The sequence below is a fragment of the Lissotriton helveticus genome, chromosome 2_2, assembly GCF_964261635.1.
Source record: "Lissotriton helveticus chromosome 2_2, aLisHel1.1, whole genome shotgun sequence".
Taxonomy (NCBI): domain Eukaryota; kingdom Metazoa; phylum Chordata; class Amphibia; order Caudata; family Salamandridae; genus Lissotriton; species Lissotriton helveticus.
Genome location: NC_136060.1, coordinates 299,016,765 through 299,038,857, shown reverse-complemented (window position 1 = coordinate 299,038,857; position 22,093 = coordinate 299,016,765). Strand labels below are relative to the sequence as shown.

The 22,093-nt window shown below is 48.6% G+C and overlaps 1 protein-coding gene across 1 annotated transcript in view; it reads left to right on the top strand.

Moving 5' to 3' along the window:
• CC2D2A (coiled-coil and C2 domain containing 2A) overlaps nt 1–22,093 on the top strand; it is a 527,307-nt gene that overhangs the window by 373,162 nt on the left and 132,052 nt on the right. The window contains exons 24-25 of the mRNA XM_078678452.1: nt 260–359; nt 21,236–21,345. Of these exons, the coding sequence (XP_078534578.1) occupies nt 260–359; nt 21,236–21,345 (210 nt within the window). The remainder of the gene's footprint in view (nt 1–259; nt 360–21,235; nt 21,346–22,093) is intronic.

Genomic DNA, 22,093 nt, shown 5'->3' with positions numbered 1-22,093 from the left:
AAGCATTACATTTCCCCATGTTACATAACATACACATGGTAAAATAGATAAATAAGGAAAACACATAAATAAGGATTATCTTTCATCCACAGTGGAGGTACATACTCCATATGCATTCACCTGATCTGTCTACTATGCTACAGGTGTGTCCTTCTGCACCTGCACATTGAAACTAGGAAATGTGCACTGTATAAAGAACTAGAACTGTGTACGATGCACGAATAATCATGACTATACTTTGTGTTGTTTTTGTCCCTAGCAAACCGCAGCCATCATCCAGAGCTTCAAGGTCTTTTAATGAAAGCCTTGTGCCTTCCCCATCACCCCAGAACATGAATAATGACCCAGGGGCCAACCAGGTATTGTTCAATTGAAAGTGTGAGATGGTGATTTCTTTGATGATATTGTATATCTTTTCTTTACTGAGGAGATTGTGATCGCCCAGCGATAACTGCCACTACATACTCCAATGGTTTACATGTTCAGAATTTTTGGATAGCAACACAAGATAGTTTACACGTACATGCAATGTTTCTATGAAGGACCTAATTACAACATCAGTCTGCATACCAACACTAATGTAAATTAAATGTTATGCCACAAGAAGACTACTGTAGTTTTGCAGTGATCTATTACAAAATAAAATGTGTACAACTATCCACAATAATCACCGTACCGCAGGCCAAGATGTCTCACTGACTCCCTCACACGAGCACCTTTTTTGTGTAATATGTGTGACTGCGTTACCAGTTCAGGTATACATAGTCCTGGGGTCCACATTTCACTTGTGACAACTGTAGAAAGATGGAGCCATGTTCAAATGATAAAGTACACAGACACGGTAGTATTCTTCAAACAGGATTTATTTTCCAGTTGGCACATAGGTGAATACAAAGATGGCAAGTCGTCTGGTAGATGCCCCATCAGGAGCTGTGATCCTATGAACACAATCTCCTGGCCTCTCATACTGTCTCAGCTGAATTTAAGCCTGAAGTACAATGACGTTATCCCATACCTACTGCAAAGCCATTCAGGCCTTGCCTGATACCACCTGTTTTTCCCTTCTAACTTTGTTAAAGGCAGCTTAAACCCAAACTGTGGAGTAAACATGCATTTCATTGACACTGCATATCTCCAGCACATTTTCTTGAAATCTTTCTTGAGTATTCAGAACTGACACCATATTATTTCTGTTACATTTTGTTTTCTTTCTCATACAAGCCCTCTTGCATTAAAACACAGCTATACTAAACATGAATTACAAAATCATTAGCAAGATCCAAGCCAATTGTATTCAACAAGTCACCAGGATGGGTCTGTACCAGGTTGGACCAACTCTGTGAACATCTGGCATTTCTATAGAATTATGGAGGCCATCCAAAGGAGATGGCCACAGACCCAAGCCTTAGTGTTGCATGTGCAATTCTATTCTGTGCACTGTGTCACTTTGGGCTCTAGTGTGAGACTCTGCTGTTAGAGTGAGCAGCTGGCTCTATTTTTCCATGAAGCTGGTGTGCTAGACTTTTTGGGGAACAACTACATAAGCCATACACAGCTCTACTGTGCAGCATTGGCAAGGTCCATCACTTTCTCTATCAGTTGCACTAAGGGGGATTTTTTTGATGTTTTTACTGCTTTTTCTGCATTTTTAAGAGTTCTGTTCTTTGTACTGTGCCACTTGAGTTCTGGCGGGAGACTTGCCAGTTAGAGCGAGCAGCCGGTGCCATTTTTTCCACAAAGTTGAAGCGCTAGTCTGTTTGGGGAATGACTACTTAAACCATATAATAGCACAACACTTCAGTGGGCATGCTGTTGGCGTGCCAGAGGTGTGCCAGAGGCAAGCCCGTCTGTGCCTGTCCACGCCAGGCCTGCACCATGCTCAAGGACCAGAGGTTATTCCCCTCCATTAAAATATTCAAGGGAAGAGTTGCGGCTGCTAAACCCTTTGGGTAAGAAAAATGGTTGTAATACCTTTCATTTTAGTAAAAGCAAATGTTCACAATGCAGCAACTGTGAATTCCGTTGTAGGCTAGAGAAACGTAGATGGTTAAACCTCGAGATAGCTCTAGTATTATTACTAGCTTGCTAAGCTGTTTTTTGGTGAATGCATCAAACATAAACATGAGTTTTCAAAAGTTTTAGGGAGTCATTCCCCCTAGCTGGTATTTGTAACTGAAACCTGGGCATATGCAGCTTCTGATCTGGACTTTGTTGCAGCACTCCCAGGGGGTTATGCTTCTAGCAGGTTTGATCATGCGGGTAAAGGTGGTGGAGGTATCACAATAATTTATCATAAATCGCTCAAAGAAAGCTGTGAACCCACAGTATTAACAGGGTGTGAAGTTCTTCTGTTTAAAAATAAACTAACAGAATAGCAAAGGTTTAATGGCTTGCTAGTCTACAGGACCCCTGGCCCCAAATCAAAATTTGTAGATTATATAATTTATTTCGCTGGAAATGGCATTCTCTATCCATATTTTACAATTTTAGGAGATTTTAATTTTCACCTAGAGGGCCAAGGAAATAATGATTCTATTTTGAAACTCTAAACTGTTTTGATATGAGTCAGGTGGTAAATACCGCAACCCATAAAGCAGGCCATATCCTGGATGGCATTTTCACAAACTCTGCAAAGATCAAAGGGGAAGGAGTGTTACTGATCATTTGGTCGGATCACAATACTGTCCACTTTTCAATAGCGCTGTCTGCCTCCAAGCGGGAAAAGGACAAGGTGCCTGGCTTGGAATAAGATAGATAAAAAGAGTTGGAGGATAGCCTCAAAGTCATATTTCCACGGAGTGGATATGCAATGCGGTGTTCAACCTAATGCCGGTCAAACAATGTAAAAAGATATAGAAATAGTCCCACCGCACCATGGTTCTATCCCAAATGAAGGGAAATGAAACAGAAATGCACTAGGGGATGCCCCCAGAAACACCCAAAGATATGGAAGCGGTGGGCTGACTATCGGGGTCTTTACTTGGAACCTGTCCCTCCTACATTAAATAATGAAGACTTGCCATGAGGATTGGATGATGAGCGACAAGCTTGTATGTAACTATACTTGTATTCAAATAGTGTGGTTGGAGTTTCTGTATAGCAATCTACATTTTGACACTGCGGCACTGATGTTTACTGTTATAATTTTCGTTTTTGTTTTACTTCAGATATTTGTATATTTTGAAATTGCCACAATTGATTATTGTAAACATTGACATTTATCTCATTACCAGGTGTACTATGCTATTTGTAACCCTGGGCTCTTGTGTCTGTTAACAATAAAATATGTTGTGAAAAAAAATTAAACGGAAATGCAATAGGCAAGAACAAATCTGGAGATCCAACTATAGTGAAAAATTAACTTTAAAATCTTAATTCAAGAGTACACTTGTGGAAAAGACTAAATACTACACTGAAAGAATTACCCTCGTATTTCTTTTTCTGAATTGCAAGATAAATTCAATTTGCCACAAACTGATTTCTTTAAGTACTTACAGATACGAAGCTATATCAATGCTTTAGGCCCCAACGCGAAATCTCAATTGGGGAGAATTCCTCTTATTGACAGCATGTTTAGGAAAACTTCGATAGGACAATATTATAAAATCCTTATTTTCTCATGTTTGGATGATATAGAGATATACCAATGTAAATGGTCAACAAAATTAGGTAAGGATTTAATTGATATAGAGGAATCAATTAAGTGTGGGCGAAATTTATGGCAAAAAAAATCCGCGAGTTCGCGAATTTTCCCATGAACTCGCGGATTTTTTTGCCATTTGCACACATATGTGACCACGTGTGCCTGTAACTTTGCCAGCCCGCCAAAAGGCGCTGAGGTCCCTTGAGTGAGCTGGCCATTATAGTGGGGACGGGCGGGAAGACGTTTCATACCGCTAGTGTGTGGTGGACAGGGCCAAACGGGCGGGGCTTCTATGCGAGTTCACAATCAGCCTCCTGGTCACAGGAGCTACACGGGGATGGCGCTCGGGAAACTCATGGATGCAAAAATACGTTTGGCACAGGACCCCAGAATCCTTCAGATGTCCAAGATAGCTCTGCTGCGCATGTTGGTACAAAGCCATTCTGATCCTGCTCAGTGGGTTCAGGCATATGCAGCTGCTGCAGCTGGACAATGTCCCATCTCATACTAAACTGCCCCGTACAGGCATATGCTGGCGCTGGGCAGTAGGGTACAGTGGTATGTGGGTGCTGCACGCCTGGTACAAGCACATACCGGTGCCAGGGGGGACACGTGTTTATTGGTGCTGTGTAGCAAGTTATGACTTTACATTTTGACTGCACCATATGGTGGTACCACCTACACGGATCAGGAGCATCCAGGCACCAGACTTCATGGTACAAGAGCATAATGGTGCTGTGCGGTACGGGTATATATGTACTGGGGGCAGGGGGGCACTTAGCACAATGTGTGCTCATATCCAGAGGGCTCCCAGGCAATTGAGCACAAATGATTTTCACACCGAGAGGGCTCCGGGGCAGTTCAGCAGCACGGGGGCTCACAACTCCTGGGCAGCTCAACAGCACGGGGGCTCACACCCACAGGGCTCCCGGGCAGTTTATCAGCGCCACCCTCTGGTTCACCACTGCCACCCTCTGGTTCATCACTGCCACCCTCTGGTTCATCACAGCTCCCTCTGGTTCACCACTGCCACCCTCTGGTTCACCACTGCCACCCTCTGGTTCACCACTGCCACCCTCTGGTTCACCACTGCCACCCTCTGGTTCATCACTGCCACCCTCTGGTTCATCACAGCACCCTCTGGTTCATCACTGCCACCCTCTGGTTCATCACTGCCACCCTCTGGTTCATCACTGCCACCCTCTGGTTCATCACTGCCACCCTCTGGTTCACCACTGCCACCCTCTGGTTCACCACTGCCACCCTCTGGTTCACCACTGCCACCCTCTGGTTCACCATTGCCACCCTCTGGTTCACCATTGCCACCCTCTGGTTCACCATTGCCACCCTCTGGTTCACCACTGCCACCCTCTGGTTAATCGCTGAGACCCTCTGGTTCACCACTGCCACCCTCTGGTTCACCACTGCACCTTCTGGTTCATCACAGCACCCTCTGGTTCACCGCTGTAGATTATGGGGAGAAAGCACACCTGCCCAGCCAGCCTCAACCGAGGCAAATTAATTTGGGGCTGGTTAATGTGTTACTGAATTTGAGCTTCAAGTCCGGCACCTGCTTCCTTATCTGTAAGTGCTTCCTCTTGCAGTTTAATTTATGTGACAGGAGCATTGTGCCATACTTGTAACTATTCTCTGACCCTGCTTCGAGGGTTAGAGCAGGGTCAGAGAATAGTTGCAAGTAGGCAACGAACTCTGGAGGCACCACTCAGGAACCACTTACAGGGTTACAGCAGGTGCCCAAGTTGAAGTTAATTTATTTGTAACCATTTTCTAAATGGTTACAAAGAAATTAGCTTCAACTTGGGCACCTGCTGTAAACCTGTAAGTGCTTCCTGGAAAAAATTCGGCCCGCTCGCGGATTCGCGGATTTTTCCGCAATTTCGCGAGATTTGCGGATCGCGAAATTGCGGAAAATTTTGGCCCATACTTAGAATCAAATAAATTAGCAAATAGAATTTTAATTACAGGAAGATCACACTCACAACATTATATGGCTTTATATGATCTTTATTATATGCCTAGTAAGATTTCGAAATGGGGGACGACAGTAGGCACCACGTGTAGCAGATGTGGAGAATTTGCAGCTGATGCACTACATATGTTTTTTTTGTGTCCAAAATTGACTAACTTATTTTCTTCTATCGAGCAATTTTTTTGTGTATTGTTGGGATCAACAGTTACTATAACGGGGGAGCTGGTATTGATAGGGGTAACGTCAGATATACTTCCTGAAGCTAGGAAAAGCTTTTTGTTCCTTTGTATGGCGTTAATACGTGCTTGTATTACCCATGACTGGATTAGTCCTGCTCCGCCGTCGTTTGAGACATGGCGTGCTCGTTTGTTATCCATGTTTAATTTAGAAATGGCTATATGTAGGACTAAAGGTCGAAAAAAAAGGGCCTTGGGAATGAAGATCTGGGCACCGGTTTAGGATTGGATGCAAGGGGAAACTGTTTGATTATTCATTTTTTCTGTTTTGTATTTCTTCATATATGTATTTTCATGATTTGGCATATTACTATGTTATTCTCCTTAAGGTAATATTTGTTGGTTTCTCCTCTGCTCTACTTGCATAAAATGGCAAATAATAAAAAAAAAAAAAGAATTACCCTCACAGCCAACTCATCTAAAGAGCTTTTTAAATCGATACAGTCACTTGCTAATCCTCATCTGCCAACTGGTCCCCCTTTAAATCAGTATTTTTGCAGTAAATTAGAAAACATTTTTAAAGGTAAAGTGGAGCCAGTATACAGTCTTTTTGATTTTATTTCTTCACAGGAATGGGAGGATGAGTCCACCTTTTTGACTGTCAATAAACTGAACTCTGGGGGGCGTGGCCGAGGCGGCTAGCATGGCGTACGTGGCTTGAGTGAGCTCCGTCCCGCCGTCTCAAAATCCTTCAATTTTCTCCTGCATCGCCCTGACCTGCGGACTCCCAGCTCAAACCCTCCTTGGCCACTACATGGGAGTGAGCTCCGGTCGCAATTTGAGCGAGCACCGAGCTACTATACCGGTGACACACGGCCCGGAGCGGTGAGGCCTTCTTCGCGCGCTGGAGCCGGGACCTCGAGTTCTGAGAGGTCCGGCCGGAAGTGCGGCGGCGCTGGGGGCGACTTCGAGACCTAGACCGGCTACCGCGACCGGGCAGTTTCCCGACCGAGCCTGAGGCGGGTGCTCCCTGGGGCGCGGATTCCCCGGCCCTACATTTCATCCCCGGCAGTGGAGGGAGTCCTCCGGTGGCGGATCTGCGGGTCCACGGAGTGGGCGCTGCAGCGGAGCGGGCCCTGTCGCAGTGTGGCCTGCGCCGCGCGCCGGAGCCGAGTCCCCGAGTCCAGTGGGGGCCCGACTGGAGGTGCTACAGATCCTGGCTCGGCCCCCGGCGGCACATAGGGACACCGAGGACATCGGAGAGGCCCTGGGGCCGGCCTGCCTGTTGGATCGCCGGAGTATTGGGGGTAAGCGGCTGTTGGGAGCTGGGCGGCTTTGCAGAGGGGGGGGTCTCCTTTGATGACGAGGGGCTCCCGCTCGGCGGTCAGCTCGGACCGCGGGGGGGGCCCGGAGCCTTGGGGGCCTGAAGGGCTCGGATCAACCCCCCCCTCTATCGGTGGCGCCGCTCAGCTTGAGAGACCCCCTCCCCCCTTCCATCGCCGGCCACTACGTGCCTGACTACTGCAAGGGACACTTGAAGGCGAGCCCGTGGGGGCTCGTGTGATATACCCCCAGCGCCCAGATTTGTCCTTTGCTGTATTGGACGAGGACCGTTGTCCGTCTATGCCGGGGCCCAGGGGGTGTGTGTGTGAGTGGGCCTGGTTGACCCTGTTGTGGGGGCCCCTCGTTGGGACACATTTCGCCCGGAGCGTCTTGCCACTGCTGTGCATTGTACCCCGCCGCTGTGTTTGGTGACCTGGGGAGGTGCTACACACCTTGGAGCTACACCGCCTTCCGGAGGCCCTACACCGAAGGTGGGCAGGCGCACACGGTTGTTGGGACATTGTGCCACGGACTCTTATCCACGATGACGCGGGGCGGCAATAGCGGAGGCACTACGAAACAAGGCCCCATAGATAAATTTACAGGACCGAGTGGGGGGGCCGGAGCGTCTGGAGGCCCACCGGGACCGGTGGCTACTCCGGACAACGCGGCCCTCTTGGCGGCCATAACGCAGTCAAGAGATACACTAGACGCAAAAATTGGGGCAGTTGGGGCCGATGTCACGCTGCTCCATCAGGATTTACGCAACGCAGTGGCCCGCATAACGGAAACTGAAGCCAGAATCACAGATGTGGAGGACGATGTCGTAGTCCTAAAGAGGAAAGTGGCGGCTATGGAGGGGATACAGAAGGGACTGGCGCGCCGGGTCGAAGACGCTGAAGGACGGGCGCGAAGGAACAATCTGCGATTCGTGGGTTTTCCGGAGGACTGTGAGAAGGGCAATATGGAGGCATTCCTCGCACCGTGGCTAGAGGGGTGGCTCCCTCCGGACTCTTTGTCGCGGTGTTTCGTTATTGAGCGGGCTCATCGCGCTCTTCTCCCGAAGCCTCCGGCTGGAGCTCGCCCCCGTCTGTCCTTTGCTGTATTGGACGAGGACCGTTGTCCGTCTACGCCGGGGCCCAGGGGGTGTGTGTGTGAGTGGGCCTGGTTGACCCCGTTGTGGGGGCCCCTCGTTGGGACACATTTCGCCCGAAGCGTCTTGCCACTGCTGCGCATTGTACCCCGCCGCTGTGTTTGGTGACCTGGGGAGGTGCTACACACCTTGGAGCTACACCGCCTTCCGGAGGCCCTACACTGAAGGTGGGCAGGCGCACACGGTTGTTGGGACATTGTGCCACGGACTCTTATCCACGATGACGCGGGGCAGCAATAGCGGAGGCACTACGAAACAAGGCCCCATAGATAAATTTACAGGACCGAGTGGGGGGGCCGGAGCGTCTGGAGGCCCACCGGGACCGGTGGCTACTCCGGACAACGCGGCCCTCTAGGCGGCCATAACGCAGTCAAGAGATACACTAGACGCAAAAATTGGAGCAGTTGGGGCCGATGTCACGCTGCTCCGTCAGGATTTACGCAACGCAGTGGCCCGCATAACGGAAACTGAAGCCAGAATCACAGATGTGGAGGACGATGTCGTAGTCCTAAAGAGGAAAGTGGCGGCTATGGAGGGGATACAGAAGGGACTGGCGCGCCGGGTCGAAGACGCTGAAGGACGGGCGCGAAGGAACAATCTGCGATTCGTGGGTTTTCCGGAGGACTGTGAGAAGGGCAATATGGAGGCATTCCTCGCACCGTGGCTAGAGGGGTGGCTCCCTCCGGACTCTTTGTCGCGGTGTTTCGTTATTGAGCGGGCTCATCGCGCTCTTCTCCCGAAGCCTCCGGCTGGAGTTCGCCCCCGTCCGGTCATTGCCAAACTCCTTAATTATCATGACCGCAACAGCGTACTGAAGCAAGCGAGGGATAAGGAACCAGTAATGTACGACAACCACAAAATATTGATTTTCCCCGATTATACTAAATTGGTGCAGCAACAGCGCCAATCCTTTACTGCGGCGAAGGCACGGTTGAGAGAATTAAAAATTCAATATGCTTTGCTTTACCCGGCCCGCCTGCGAGTGGTGTTCCAGTCTAAGACACAGTTCTTCAACACCCCGGAGGAGGTCTTTGAATGGACTGATGAGACAGTGAGGGTCAAGGTTCATACCCCCCCGAGCAGAGACTCTGACTCCTCCTCCGCGACCAGACCCCCGAGGACCCCCAGGAGGTCACGCAGCAGGAGTAACTGGAGGGCACGCTCGCAGAGGAACCGCCCGCCCAAAGATGGGGCGTCGGGGGGCAACACTGCAGATGAGGCTCCGGCGCCGGGGCCATGAAGATACGTATTGCCCTAGCTCCACTATGTGTCTCCCTGGACGGCTACAACGCTCTCTGGATCCTGCCGAACGCGCCACTTGACCGAGTGGCCTGGCGACACACTACATGACTCACAAACGAAACGCAGGTTAGGGGATGCCCGTGAGTGGGCGGACATCACCCTGAACAGTAGAGTAGCTAGTTGGGTTAAGGGTTAGTTGGGATTGGGTGGACAGTTGGTTGGGATCCATTGGCAAAAATGGGTCATTGGCCGCCCGTTGGGGGCTAGTGACTATCTATACCGCGACAGGTGCTTCAATGTTACTGAGGTATGGGGTGGGGGAAAGTTGTGGGCAGCATAGAAGATGGGGGAGGGGGGGAATGTTGTTGGGGGATTGTGGGAATGCGGGGCAGTTGGGTGGGTGCTCCGAGGGGGGGTGGGGAGGGGGGACGCGTTTTACTGCACAGTGCTTTCCTGGATCCTGTCAATACGAGATGGATGTGTGTGGCCTCTCCCGCATGGATTACCTGACTTTTTATCCCTAGATGGCGGCTGAAACTCCCGAATTGAGCCTGCAGAGGGCTTTGCTGCGTGTTGTGAGCTGGAATGTGCGGGGGATGCTAGATAGAATTAAAAGAGGGGCATTCCTGCGCCAAGGGAAGAGGGACAAGGCCGATGTGTTGCTCTTACAGGAGACCCACCTCTTGGGCTCCAAGACCCTTAGCCTTCAGAGATATGGCTATCACCAAGTATTTCATGCGGGATTTGTGAGAGGTTCCCGGGGGGTGGCTATACTAGTGCATCGCAGGAACTCAGTGGGCTGACCCGCAGGGCAGGTATGTGTTCATCCAGGGCAAGATAGGAACGGAACAGATCGTCTTTGGGAGTGTGTATGCTCCACCCCCGCTGCAATGTGCCCTTATAGAAAAGTTGTTTGGAGTATGGGCTGAGATCCCGAATGTTATGGCAGTCATTGGCGGGGACTGGAATGATGTGATGAATGTTCGAGTGGACCGACACAGGCTGGGGGGGGAGGTGGTATCGGACACACCTACTAAACTAGATGGAATGGTGAGAGGCATGGGGTGGGTAGACACGTGGCGCCATCAACACGCTCACCACCGCGAATACACCTACGTCTCACCGGTGCACAAGTCCTTTTCTAGGATCGATTATCTGTTTGTTCCCCAGGCCTGGGTCGGGAGGGTCGATACCACACGGATCTTACCACGGGGTCTATCGGATCATTCCCCTGTTATACTGGACCTCCACCTAGACAGGAGAAGGCAGCCATTCAGGGTGGCGTCTTTCCACATGGCACTTACAGCAAGAACCCTATCAGTCTCATATGCGAGAGGCAATTGCTCATTATTGGAGCGATAATGACCACCCTGATATGTATGCCATGACCCTTTGGGAGGCCCTGAAGCCCACGCTGCGCGGTGTGCATATTGCTTGGTGTGCGGCTGACCGCAGGAAGCGTAGGGAAGACTTGGCTCTGGCGGCTGAGCATGTTAGGGACCAAGAACATAGATGCAGTGCTGGCGGGAGTGAAGAGGAAGTGAGACGCCTTCTACTGATGCAACAGTCTTATGCCTCTTTGCAGTTAGACGAGGCTCGACAGTTGTGGTTGGCGACTCAGAGTCGGATATATCAGTGGGGCGATAAGTGCAGCTCGATGCTCTATAGACTATGTCAAAGCACTTTTCACGCGCAGTCTCTGCCTTGTCTGCGAGACGAGACGGGTGAGCCCATGACAGCCCCGTCGGCCCTGGCGGCCACGTTTGCGCGGTATTATGAGACCCAGTACGCCCCTCGGGAACTCCTTTCGCCGAGTGACGTGGATAAGTTCCTGGCTGATCTCCCGCCACGATCGTTCTCGGACGAAGAGCGAGATGTACTTGACCTTCCCTTATCGGCGGAGGAGCTGGGTACGGCCCTCGGAGAACTGAACACGGGCAAGGCCCCTGGGCCCAACGGATTCCCCTGCGAATTTTTAAAGAAATTTCACCTCCAACTGGGTTCCTACTATGGTAGAGCGTTAGAAGAAGCCAGAGATTGTGGCCGACTTCCGAGGGACTGGCGGCACGCTGAAATAGTGGTCTTTTGCAAACCGGGAAGGCCTCCGGACCGACCCGAATCCTATCGACCGATATCGCTACTAAACACTGAAGCAAAAATTCTAGCAAAGGCATTAGCCAATCGCCTCCTCCCGTACATCACGGCGCTCGTGCACCCGGATCAGGCCGGATTTATGCCTCACAGGGCGACACGCCACAATATTCGGCGTGCGCAGGTAGTGCTAGAGGCGGTTCGAACAGCGGGGATACCAGCGGCCCTCTTACTGGCCGACATAGACAGGGCCTTCGACTCAGTGAGCTGGGTCTACCTCCGTGCACTTCTGTCCCGGTTAAACCTGGGGCCCCGCTTCCTGTCCTATATTCAACTGTTGTGCACAGATCTCACGGCATCGGTGAGAGTGGCTGGGGCAGTGTCGGCTCCATTCCCCATCGGTAGAGGCACCAGACAGGGTTGCCCCCTCTCACCTTATCTATTTGCCCTGGCCATGGAGCCCATGGCGGGGTGGGTCCGAATAGACGCACAGATGCGGGGCATTGAGTGGACTGGGGGACCCTCCGACAGACTTGCACTATATGCCGATGACGTCCTCTTTTTTTCTCACAGACCTGAACAGATCTGGACCACGAGTCCTTGACATCATGCGTATCTTCGGAGAGGTCTCGGGCCTCCACCTGAACTTGCGCAAATGACAGCTGTGGGTGCTTGGGGAGCGCCGAGACTTAGGGCCCTGGGCCGGGGCGCTACAGGAAGCGATAGGCGGACTCAAGTACCTGGGGATATTTCTGACGGACATTCCGGGAGTCTCCTGGTCGCGCAATGTCGTGCCGGTATGGGAGCGTATCCGATCTGATATGACTACGTGGTCCCGCATGCCCCTGAACGTCTATGGCCGCTCGGCCATTTTTAAGATGGTGGCCCTTCCGCGCCTTATATATCAGTTACAAAACCACCCATACCCTATACCACCGCGGTGGTTCAGGCTGGTGAACTCGGCACTTAGTACTTTCCTCTGGGCGGGGGGAGCGGCGAGAGTGGCGCTCCGCACATGCTTTTTGTCCACATATTGCGGCGGGCTAGCAACGTCGGATGTTCTGTCCTACTATCAGGCTTCCCACCTCTTGGTGCTGAATGAATGGTGGTATGGGGAGCGGAGTGATCCTACATACGCCCTGGAGCGATTCCTGATGGATCCCGACACGCTACATACGATACTGTATTCGGCGGTTAAGAGGAGGGGACTCCCTGAAGTCACGCAAACCGTATTCCGCATATGGCGCGGCGCGCTCCGTAGAATGGGGTGGTGGAACAAGTTGACGAGGGAGACCCTGTTGTGGCGGAATGGGCAGTTGCCGGAGTTGCTGTCCCTGCAGGGTTTCCGTGGCTGGGATGCGATCGGCATCTCGGCCGTGGGTCATGTGGTCAGGGGCACGACTCTTAAGTCATTCCAGGAACTACGCGAGGAATATGACATGCCTCAGACCCAAATTTTTTTATATCTACAGTCTCGTCACGCTTTTGCCCCTACCATAGGAGGTCTGGACTCGCTGCCCGAGTTCAGCCCCCTGGAGGCGAAGGTCTTCATGGGAGAATTGGAGAGCAAAAAAATCTCGTCTATATATCAAACGTTAGTTACACATTGCTCGACCCCCCCTAGACTCTCTGCGGGCCAAGTGGGAAAGTGATCTGGGGGCATTTGAGGAGGAAGACTGGAGGGAGGCACTTGAGGCTCCCAGAGGAGCGGCCATTGCAGTACGGCTACGATTTATACAGTTTAAATACTTGCACAGAGCATACTACACTAGGGAAAGGCTATGGAAGGCGGGCTTGATTGCGTCTCCCGTCTGTTTGAGGTGTGGCAAAGAGACAGGTACGTTCCTACATACTGTCTGGGCGTGTGATGGTCTGCGAAAGTTCTGGACGGGTGTGTGGAATTGTTTATCAGAGGTGCTGGGCTGGGACCTTCCTCGCACACCAAAATTAGGCCTCCTTCATGTCCTGGAACAGGTGGGAGGCAATGTTTACAAACGCCACTTGTTGTTGTTGGGTCTTGTGGTGGCCAAGAGGGACGTGGCCCGTGCCTGGCAAGACCCCAAAGCCCCCCTGTTGGGTGTGTGGAAGAAGGGGCTGGACTATTCTATGGGCCTGGAACGCCCGATATTTGAGGCCAGGGGTTGCCCCAGGAAACATTACAAAATTTGGAAGAGGTGGGCTGAGTACAGGGGGCTATGGCTGGAGCCGCCAGCACGTGATGAACCGGGTGAAAGACACTTGGACATTGAACCCGTGTGAGGAGGGCTACACGCTTCATCTACTTTGCTATGTTCTACGTATAGACTGATTCGACGCTGTGCAGGGGGTGGGGTAGGGGGAATTCTGGTGGGAGACTAGGGGGTACTGGGGGGAGGGTTTTAGGGTTAGTTGTTGCGTTTAAATGGCTGTTTGAATTGTCTCACAATGTGATTTTTGCCTTCATGCTCGCAGCCTCCCCGGGCTCGGGACGCTGTATGTCTTATGTAACTCTTCAGCAGCAGAATAAAATATTGTTCTGAAAAAAAAAATAAAGCTGAACTCTGTAATTTTCCCCCTTTTAACATTGGATCAGGTGGCAGAATTAATCCGATATGCAAAGTCAGGAGCCCCCTTCAGATCCCTGTCCACCTACGATCTTACATGAGCATGACCTCCTATGACCTTGTGCAATATTGTCATTAAGACTGGACACTGGAAGCGAATGTCGAATGTATCTGTCCTCCCACTTTTAAAAAAGCCCTTTATAGACCCCTTGTTAGAGAATAATTACAGACCCATATCTCTGTTATCTTTCCCTGCTAAAATTATAGAAAAACATCTCAAACCTTTGGTAGACCATCTTGAGAACAACAAAATTTTGAATGAGCACAGTTTGGTTTCAGGCCTAACCATAGAACTGAGAATACATTGATAGCAGTCTCAGAAGAAATAAGATCTGGCATGGACAAGGCGGAAGACGGCTGCGATGATACTTTTGGATCTCTCTGTGGGCTTTGATAAAGTAAGTCACGTTGTACTCCAAAACGACTGGCAGACATCGGGATCACTGGATTAGCCTTGAATCTCCTGGTTTCTTTCTTGTAAGGTCATGAACAATGGGTAGCCCTTGGGAAGTTTAAGTAAAATTCTTTTACCTTGCCTTGCGAGGTTCCCCTGGGGTCATCTTTCAGCCCAACACTTCTTAATATTTATGTGGCTCCATTAGACAAGCTTATCCATTCTTTCAACTTCACCACAGTAGCAAATGTTGATGATATGAAAATTGGGGCATCGATTTCCATCAATGTGATGGAGGTGGCTGATCGATTTTATAGATGTGTGCAAGAAGTTAATAGTTGGATGAGCAGAATTTGTTTAAAACTGAATTCCCAAAACACTGAACTTCTTACTTTTAGGAAGGAGGCTGATTTTTGGGGTCAAGCATGGTGCTCCCAATCTCCTGCTTCCCTTCATATGCTAGTCTCCCAAGTAAGGAACTTGGGCGTCATTTTGATGCAGAGCTATCCTTCGAGGCTCAGATAAATAAACTATCCTCATTTTGTTTTTTATCATTAAAACATTGAAGAAAGTGTTACCTTTTATTCCCCCTGACCTGTAGAAAACAGTAGTCATTTCCCTAGTTTTATCAAGGCTCAGTTACTGTAATGCATTATATATTGGCATCTAATAGAAATCATTAAAAAAATCTGTAGATGCTACTAAACACTGCCTGTCACCTGCCAAAAAAGTCCCGAAGTTCAAGTCAGTAGCTCGGGCTTTGGTGGCGCTTCATTGGCTCCCGTTGAGGAAGGGGGTTGCTTTTAAAGCTTTATGTCTGGCACATAAAGGACTACATGTCTTAGGCCCAGAGTATCTCAGAAGTAATTTCACGTGGTACTCTCTATTATCTGCCACACTAAGGTCAGTGACTGTACCTAGGATCAAGTTAAGCGGCTTGTGGCAGATGCAGTTTTGTTCATTCTACATGCTTTCTTTAAAACAGCCTACCCCAGCACCTAAAAAATCAGGCACATTTTTGCTGTTTCCGGAAGCATTCGAAACATGCCTTCTTTCTCTTTCCAGTCAGTGAGGTAGCTTTTACTATTCTTTTCCAATGGCTCTGTGAATGGATGTCTAATTATGCTAGCACCAAGACGCTCTAGGGCAATCACATGCTTTAGAAGATTCAAAATCAAATCAAATCATTTGGCACCCTAGGCTGGGATTACATGTTTTGCACATTATCAAAGTTTGACTGTGGTGCCCTAATTGTTGGGCTAATCTGCCTACTTTACATGGGCCCAGTAGTCTGGGTACACCAAGGGGGACAACTCTCTGAGGCTATATCCATTGGCAGAGGCATGAGGCGTAGTTGCCCACTTTCCCCTAGCGATGGAGCCAATGGCAGTCTGCACCAGGCAGGAAGGCAGAGAGTGGGGAATGCCTGTACCCAGATGGAATCCATGCAATTCTGTTATATGCAGATGACATCCTATTATACCCTAAAGACTTATCCCCTAATCACTTCCCCCATAGCGGGCCTCCTGGTGGAGTTTGGCAGAGTCTCAGGACTTCAGGTAAGCTGGAACAAAATTCTGCATATTTTCACTGGCTCCCGACACAGTGCTGACTAACCTGAATCTGGGCGATGGCTCGGTCTGCTAGTGAGCCCTCCTCTTTCCGATACCTGGATTTTTGTATGTACCACACCCCCCAAGATCTTTTGGATGGCAATCTGACAGCATGAGTAGCGTCACTCCACTGCAGGTACCAATTTTGCAGTCCCTCCCTTTACCAGTGATGGGCTGTATCTCTGTTTCCAAGATTGTGATGCTCCCCCACCTTCTGTGCTATTTTGAAAACCTTCCCTTTGTTCTCCCCTGGATATTCTTACAGGATTTGCATCAAACACTACAGGGGGCCTACTATGGCACAGCTGTCACAAACGAGTGTCCCTCCCGAAGTTGCAACGTTCACCTGACCAAGGAGGCCTTGTGGTCCCCAATGGCCCAGTTACAATCGCTATCTGATTAGTAGGCAGACCACTTCCTCAAAGAAATATACACAGCTGGCCTCTGCTCACTCACTCTGACCCAGCCTCCCCTGGCCGTGGGCTTCTCATCCCTCCCTTGGCAATGCTGGCTCACCCCACCATGGAGTCATTCACTCAAGTCAAAGTTATGTTTATTTAAGTTATGTTTATAGTCATTCACTCCTTATTACGACCTAGAGCCACCCACATGTGGCGGAACCAACCATCGATCATCCTTAATGGTCACCGGACCCCCATTCAGCAGTTTACTACATTCGATATACTGGAGTTCTACCCTCTCTCCTCCACCAACCACCCCAGCGTCCTTTAGGCTTACCAGCTCTGTTTCTTACAACACACAGCTTGAACACCCCACAGATCAGCACCGCAAGGTCACCCTTACCCACAAAGTCATCCTTACCCTCAACGGAAATATACAATATCTGGCCCTTGGGACATGCTCGGACCTTGAAACGGTGTTCAGTAAGGCAGGTTAATATCCAATGCCTCCATTAAATGTGCACTAGATGTAGCTGCCACAGCATCCAGAGCAGTCAATACTAGTGTTATACTCCGACGACATGCGTGGTTACGCATTTCAGGGTTTAAAACAGAGGTACAAACAACCATCTCGAACCAGCCCTTCAATCAAAACCAACTGTTCGGGCCAGAAGTATACAACACACTAGAAAAGATGAAAAAAGACACAGACACAGTTAAGTCTATGGGTGCATTACAATCCACACAGACTAGAAGTTCTTTTCGCCGCTCCTTTTATAGAGGAGGCTCTAAGCAAAACGGCACAGATACAACGTCATCTTTCAAAACAAATACACAGACCTCCTCTAACAAGAGCTACTTCAGAGGAGGATACAGCAGAAATAATAACAAGGGAAGTGGTAGAGGCAATGACAACAACCGCTCCTCTTCCACTCCCAAACAGTGACTTCCCTCTGCCTCCCCCACAGCATTCCACCCCTGGGGGGGGGCAGATTATCACAGTTCCTACCTGTCTGGAATTCCATCACAACAGACAAGTGGGTAAGACAAATTATCCAATATGGCTACTGCCTAGAACTTACAGCAACCCTCCCAAACATACCACCCAAGCAGCGTCCAATGTCCACAGACCATATTACTCTACTTCAACAAGAAGTTCTAGCACTTCTACAAAAGGATGATATTCAAGTAGTTCCTCTGGAGGAACAGGGAACAGGAGTTTACTCCTTGTACTTCCTAATTCCCGATAAGGACGGGACACTAAGACCAATTCTCAACCTCAGGCCCCTCAACCATTACATACAATCAGATCATTTCCACATGATCACTCTGCAGCAAGTACTCCCACTACTACAACGAGGCGATTTTCTTTCAACACTAGACCTAAAGGACGCCTACTTTCACATTCCTATACATCCTGCTCACAGGAAGTATCTAAGGTTTGTCATACAAGGGCAGCACTATCAATTCAAAGTCCTTCCATTCGGGGTCACAACAGCACCACGAGTGTTCACAAAGTGCTTAGCAGTAGTAGCGGCACATCTCAGAAGACAACAGATACATGTCTTCCCTTACCTCGACGACTGGCTCATAAAAGCAAAATCATACAGTCAATGTGTCCATCACACAAAGCAAACAATTCAAACATTGCACGACTTAGGGTTTACCATAAACTACACCAAGTCGCACCTAGAGCCTTCGCACGTTCATCAGTATCTAGGAGCTACCATAGACACATCTAAAGCTCTAGCGTATCCCAGTCCAGCCAGGATACAGAGCATTCAAACCTTAGTCTCCATTTTTCAACACCAGCAGTCTCTCCAAGCCAAAGTGTTCATGAGACTAATAGGCATGATGGCGTCTTGCATCTTCATAGTTCCACATGCAAGACTGCAAATGTGCCCATTACAAGAATGTCTAGCACCACGGTGGAATCAGGCTCAAGGTCAGCTCTCAGACATGGTGTTGGTGGACAGCCGTACATATCGCTCTCTGCAATGGTGGAACACCAAAAATTCGACAAAGGGACGGCCGTTCCTAGAGCCTGTTCCACACATAGTGCTCATACCAGACGCATCCCTCACAGGATGGGGAGCCCATCTCTTACACTATACCACACAAGTCCAATGGAACAACCAGCAAAAACTGTTCCATATGAACCATCTAGAACTGCTAGCAATTTTCCTAGCACTCAAAACATTTCAAGTGCAAGTACAAAACAAAGCTGTCTTAATCCGGACGGACAATATGACAGCCATGTACTATATACAAAAACAGGGGGGGACACACTCTCTGCAACTGTCCCAGCTCGCACAGAACATTTGGAGATGGGCCATTCCTCAAAACACACACCTGTCAGTAGAGCACCTTCCAGGAATTCACAATCAGATAGCAGATATGTTGAGTCAACAGTCACAGCAGATTCACGAATGGGAGATACATCCACAAGTTCTTCAGCCATTCTTCCAAATGTGGGGGCATCCACAGATAGATCTGTTTGCCACCCGCGAGAATAAAAAATGCCTAACCTTCGCCGCCAGATTTTCACACCCACGGTCGGAGGTGAATGCAATATGGATGAACTGGTCAGGCAGATTCGCGTACGCTTTTCCGCCTCTCCCACTCATTCCACTAGTAGTGCGCAAACTCAGACAACAGTCTCTCAAACTGATACTAGTTGCTCCCACATGGGCACACCAACCGTGGTTCACCACACTGCTGGATCTTTCACTAGTTCCACATCAAAAATTAAAGCTCACGCCCTCCCTGTTAACACAGAACCATGGAGAAATAAGACACCCAGAACCAAGCCAACTGAATTTGGCGATCTGGCTCCTGAAGTCTTAAAGTTTGGTTACTTAAACCTACCACCAGACTGTATGAACATAATTAAAGAAGCTAGAAAACCCACTACCAGAGAGTGTTATGCCGCTAAGTGGAAAAGATTTGCAATATATTGTAACAATAATCACATTGATCCACTGGATGTTTCCATCCAAAATATCATTTGCTACCTTCTACACCTACAAAGGTCCAACTTAGCTTATTCTTCCATACGCCTGCATCTGGCAGCAATAGCAGCCTATTTACAGAATAGACAACATCTATCTCTATTCAGAATACCTGCGATCAAAGCTTTTATGGAAGGATTAAAACGTATAATCCCACCTAGGTTACCACCTGCTCCAGTATGGAACCTAAACGTGGTACTTACAAGACTTATGGGACCCCCTTTCGAGCCTTTACATAAGTGTGAATTACAGTTCCTAACATGGAAACCTGCTTTCCTTGTTGCCATCACCTCTCTCAGAAGAGTTAGTGAAATACAAGCATTCACAATACAAGAACCATTTTTCCAGATACATACTAACAAAGTGGTACTTAGGCCTAATCCAAAATTCCTGCCAAAAGTTATTACTCCTTTTCACCTTAACCAATCAGTAGAGCTACCCGTGTTTTTTTAAAACCCGGACTCTGTTGCAGAAAGGGCTTTACACACCTTAGAAGTTAGAAGAGCCCTGTTATACTAGACAGATAGGACTAAAACATTCAGAAATACAAAACAATTATTTGTATCTTTCGCACCTCCACACAAAGGCAACCCCATCTCTAAGGGGGAATTGCCAGGTGGATTGTAAAGTGTATACAAATATGCTATCAAAAAGCTAAACGTACACTAGCAGTTCCTCCTAGAGCACACTCTACTGGCAAACTAGGAGCCTCTATGGCTTTCTTAGGAAATATACCACTAGAGGACATATGCAAGGCAGCGACATGGTCTACAATACACACCTTCACTAAACACTATTGTGTTGATGTGCAAGCCAAGCAGCAAGCTGCAGTAGGCCAAGCTGTCCTTAGAACACTGTTTCAGAATACTGCAACGGATACAGGCGACCACCGCTAGGGGAGACACTGCTGCACAATCAATGCACAGTATACGATCTGCAGCTCATATGCCTCGAACGGAATATGCTACTTACCAGTATGCATCTGTTCTTGGCATGTAGAGCTGCAGAGTCGTATACGCCCTCCCGCCTCACCGGGGCTTGTATCCGTTCCAGTTATCATCTTAATTAGATACACACGCATGGACATCCTTTCTTTATCTTTACTTCTACTAACTCCATCATTTCCCATCATGGCGAAAAACAATCTGAGGATGGAGTCGATGACCATGCGCAGTATTGTCCAAGGGAGGAGTCACCTATCTCTTGACTACAAAGACTTCTTCCAAGAAGACAACAACCTGCAGTCATCCGAGCCCAACAGCAGGTGGCGATCTAATGCACAGTATTTGACTCTGCAGCTCTACATGCCAAGAACAGATGCATACTGGTAAGTAGCATATTTCTTTCTTTCTGCTCAAACCGTGGGTGCTATTGTATTTTGATTATCATGTTACGATCTCACATTGTTTACTTTATGAAAAATCTATTAAAACCTTTTTTTAAAGAAAGTGCCAAGGGAGAGTTTCTTGTTGAGCTGGTTAATTTCAAATCGGTCTCCATGATATGGAAATATATCAGATGCCACATACTTTAATCTGAGTGCAACAACTACTTCATTATTTTGAATCAATGTTTTGTTGTTGTTTGGCTTCCAGGTTTTAGTCCGTCCTTTCGTGGAAGTTTTATTCCAGCGTACGGTGTGCCAGACCACTACTGCGGAGGGACCGAACCCTAACTGGAATGAGGAACTTGAGCTACCTTTTAGGTACACCAAAAACAAATTCAATGACTTCTTGTGTCATACTTTTTTTTCTAATTTTGTTTTAGATATTTAATAGATAACCACTTCTATTGTTTTAATACTTTGGGTAAAGCCGAACATTACTATAAACATCAACAACATGAAGCCTCCCTATGAGTGGGATACCATAAAGACAGTCATCAGGGGGCGTTGCATATCAGGGAAGGTGAGAACGAGGAAGACCTTGCTAGAGGACATGCGGAGGGCGAATCAGCACTTCAGAGAACGTGAGCAGGAACGACTGGAGAACTCTGATAAGCAGGGGGAATTTTTAGAGGTTAGAGAAAATGTGGCGGTGTAGGTTGAACGCCTTCGCTGTTTTGATTACAGGGAATATATAACCCGAGCTCATATGGAGAGGGATAAGTTGGGAGCACTATTAGCTTGGTTGGCTAACGCAGCCAGGAGAGGCTCAATCTTACTGGAGGTTAGAGAGCCGAACGGAGAATCAAGATATGACCAGCAAGGCATCAATAACCTGGTCCTAGATTACTATACTGATTTATACAAAAGTAGATCAACCCAGGTGGGGGAGGGCATAGATGAGTTCATAGACATCGTAGACCTACCATTCTTAGCTGGGGATCTAGCGGAGGCCCTGGGATGGGACATAGAAATTGGAGAAGTCAGGGGAGCTATTAAAAATACGGCACGGAACAAAACGCCGGGGACTGATGACCTACCTGTTGAATTTTACCTAACCTTCATAGAC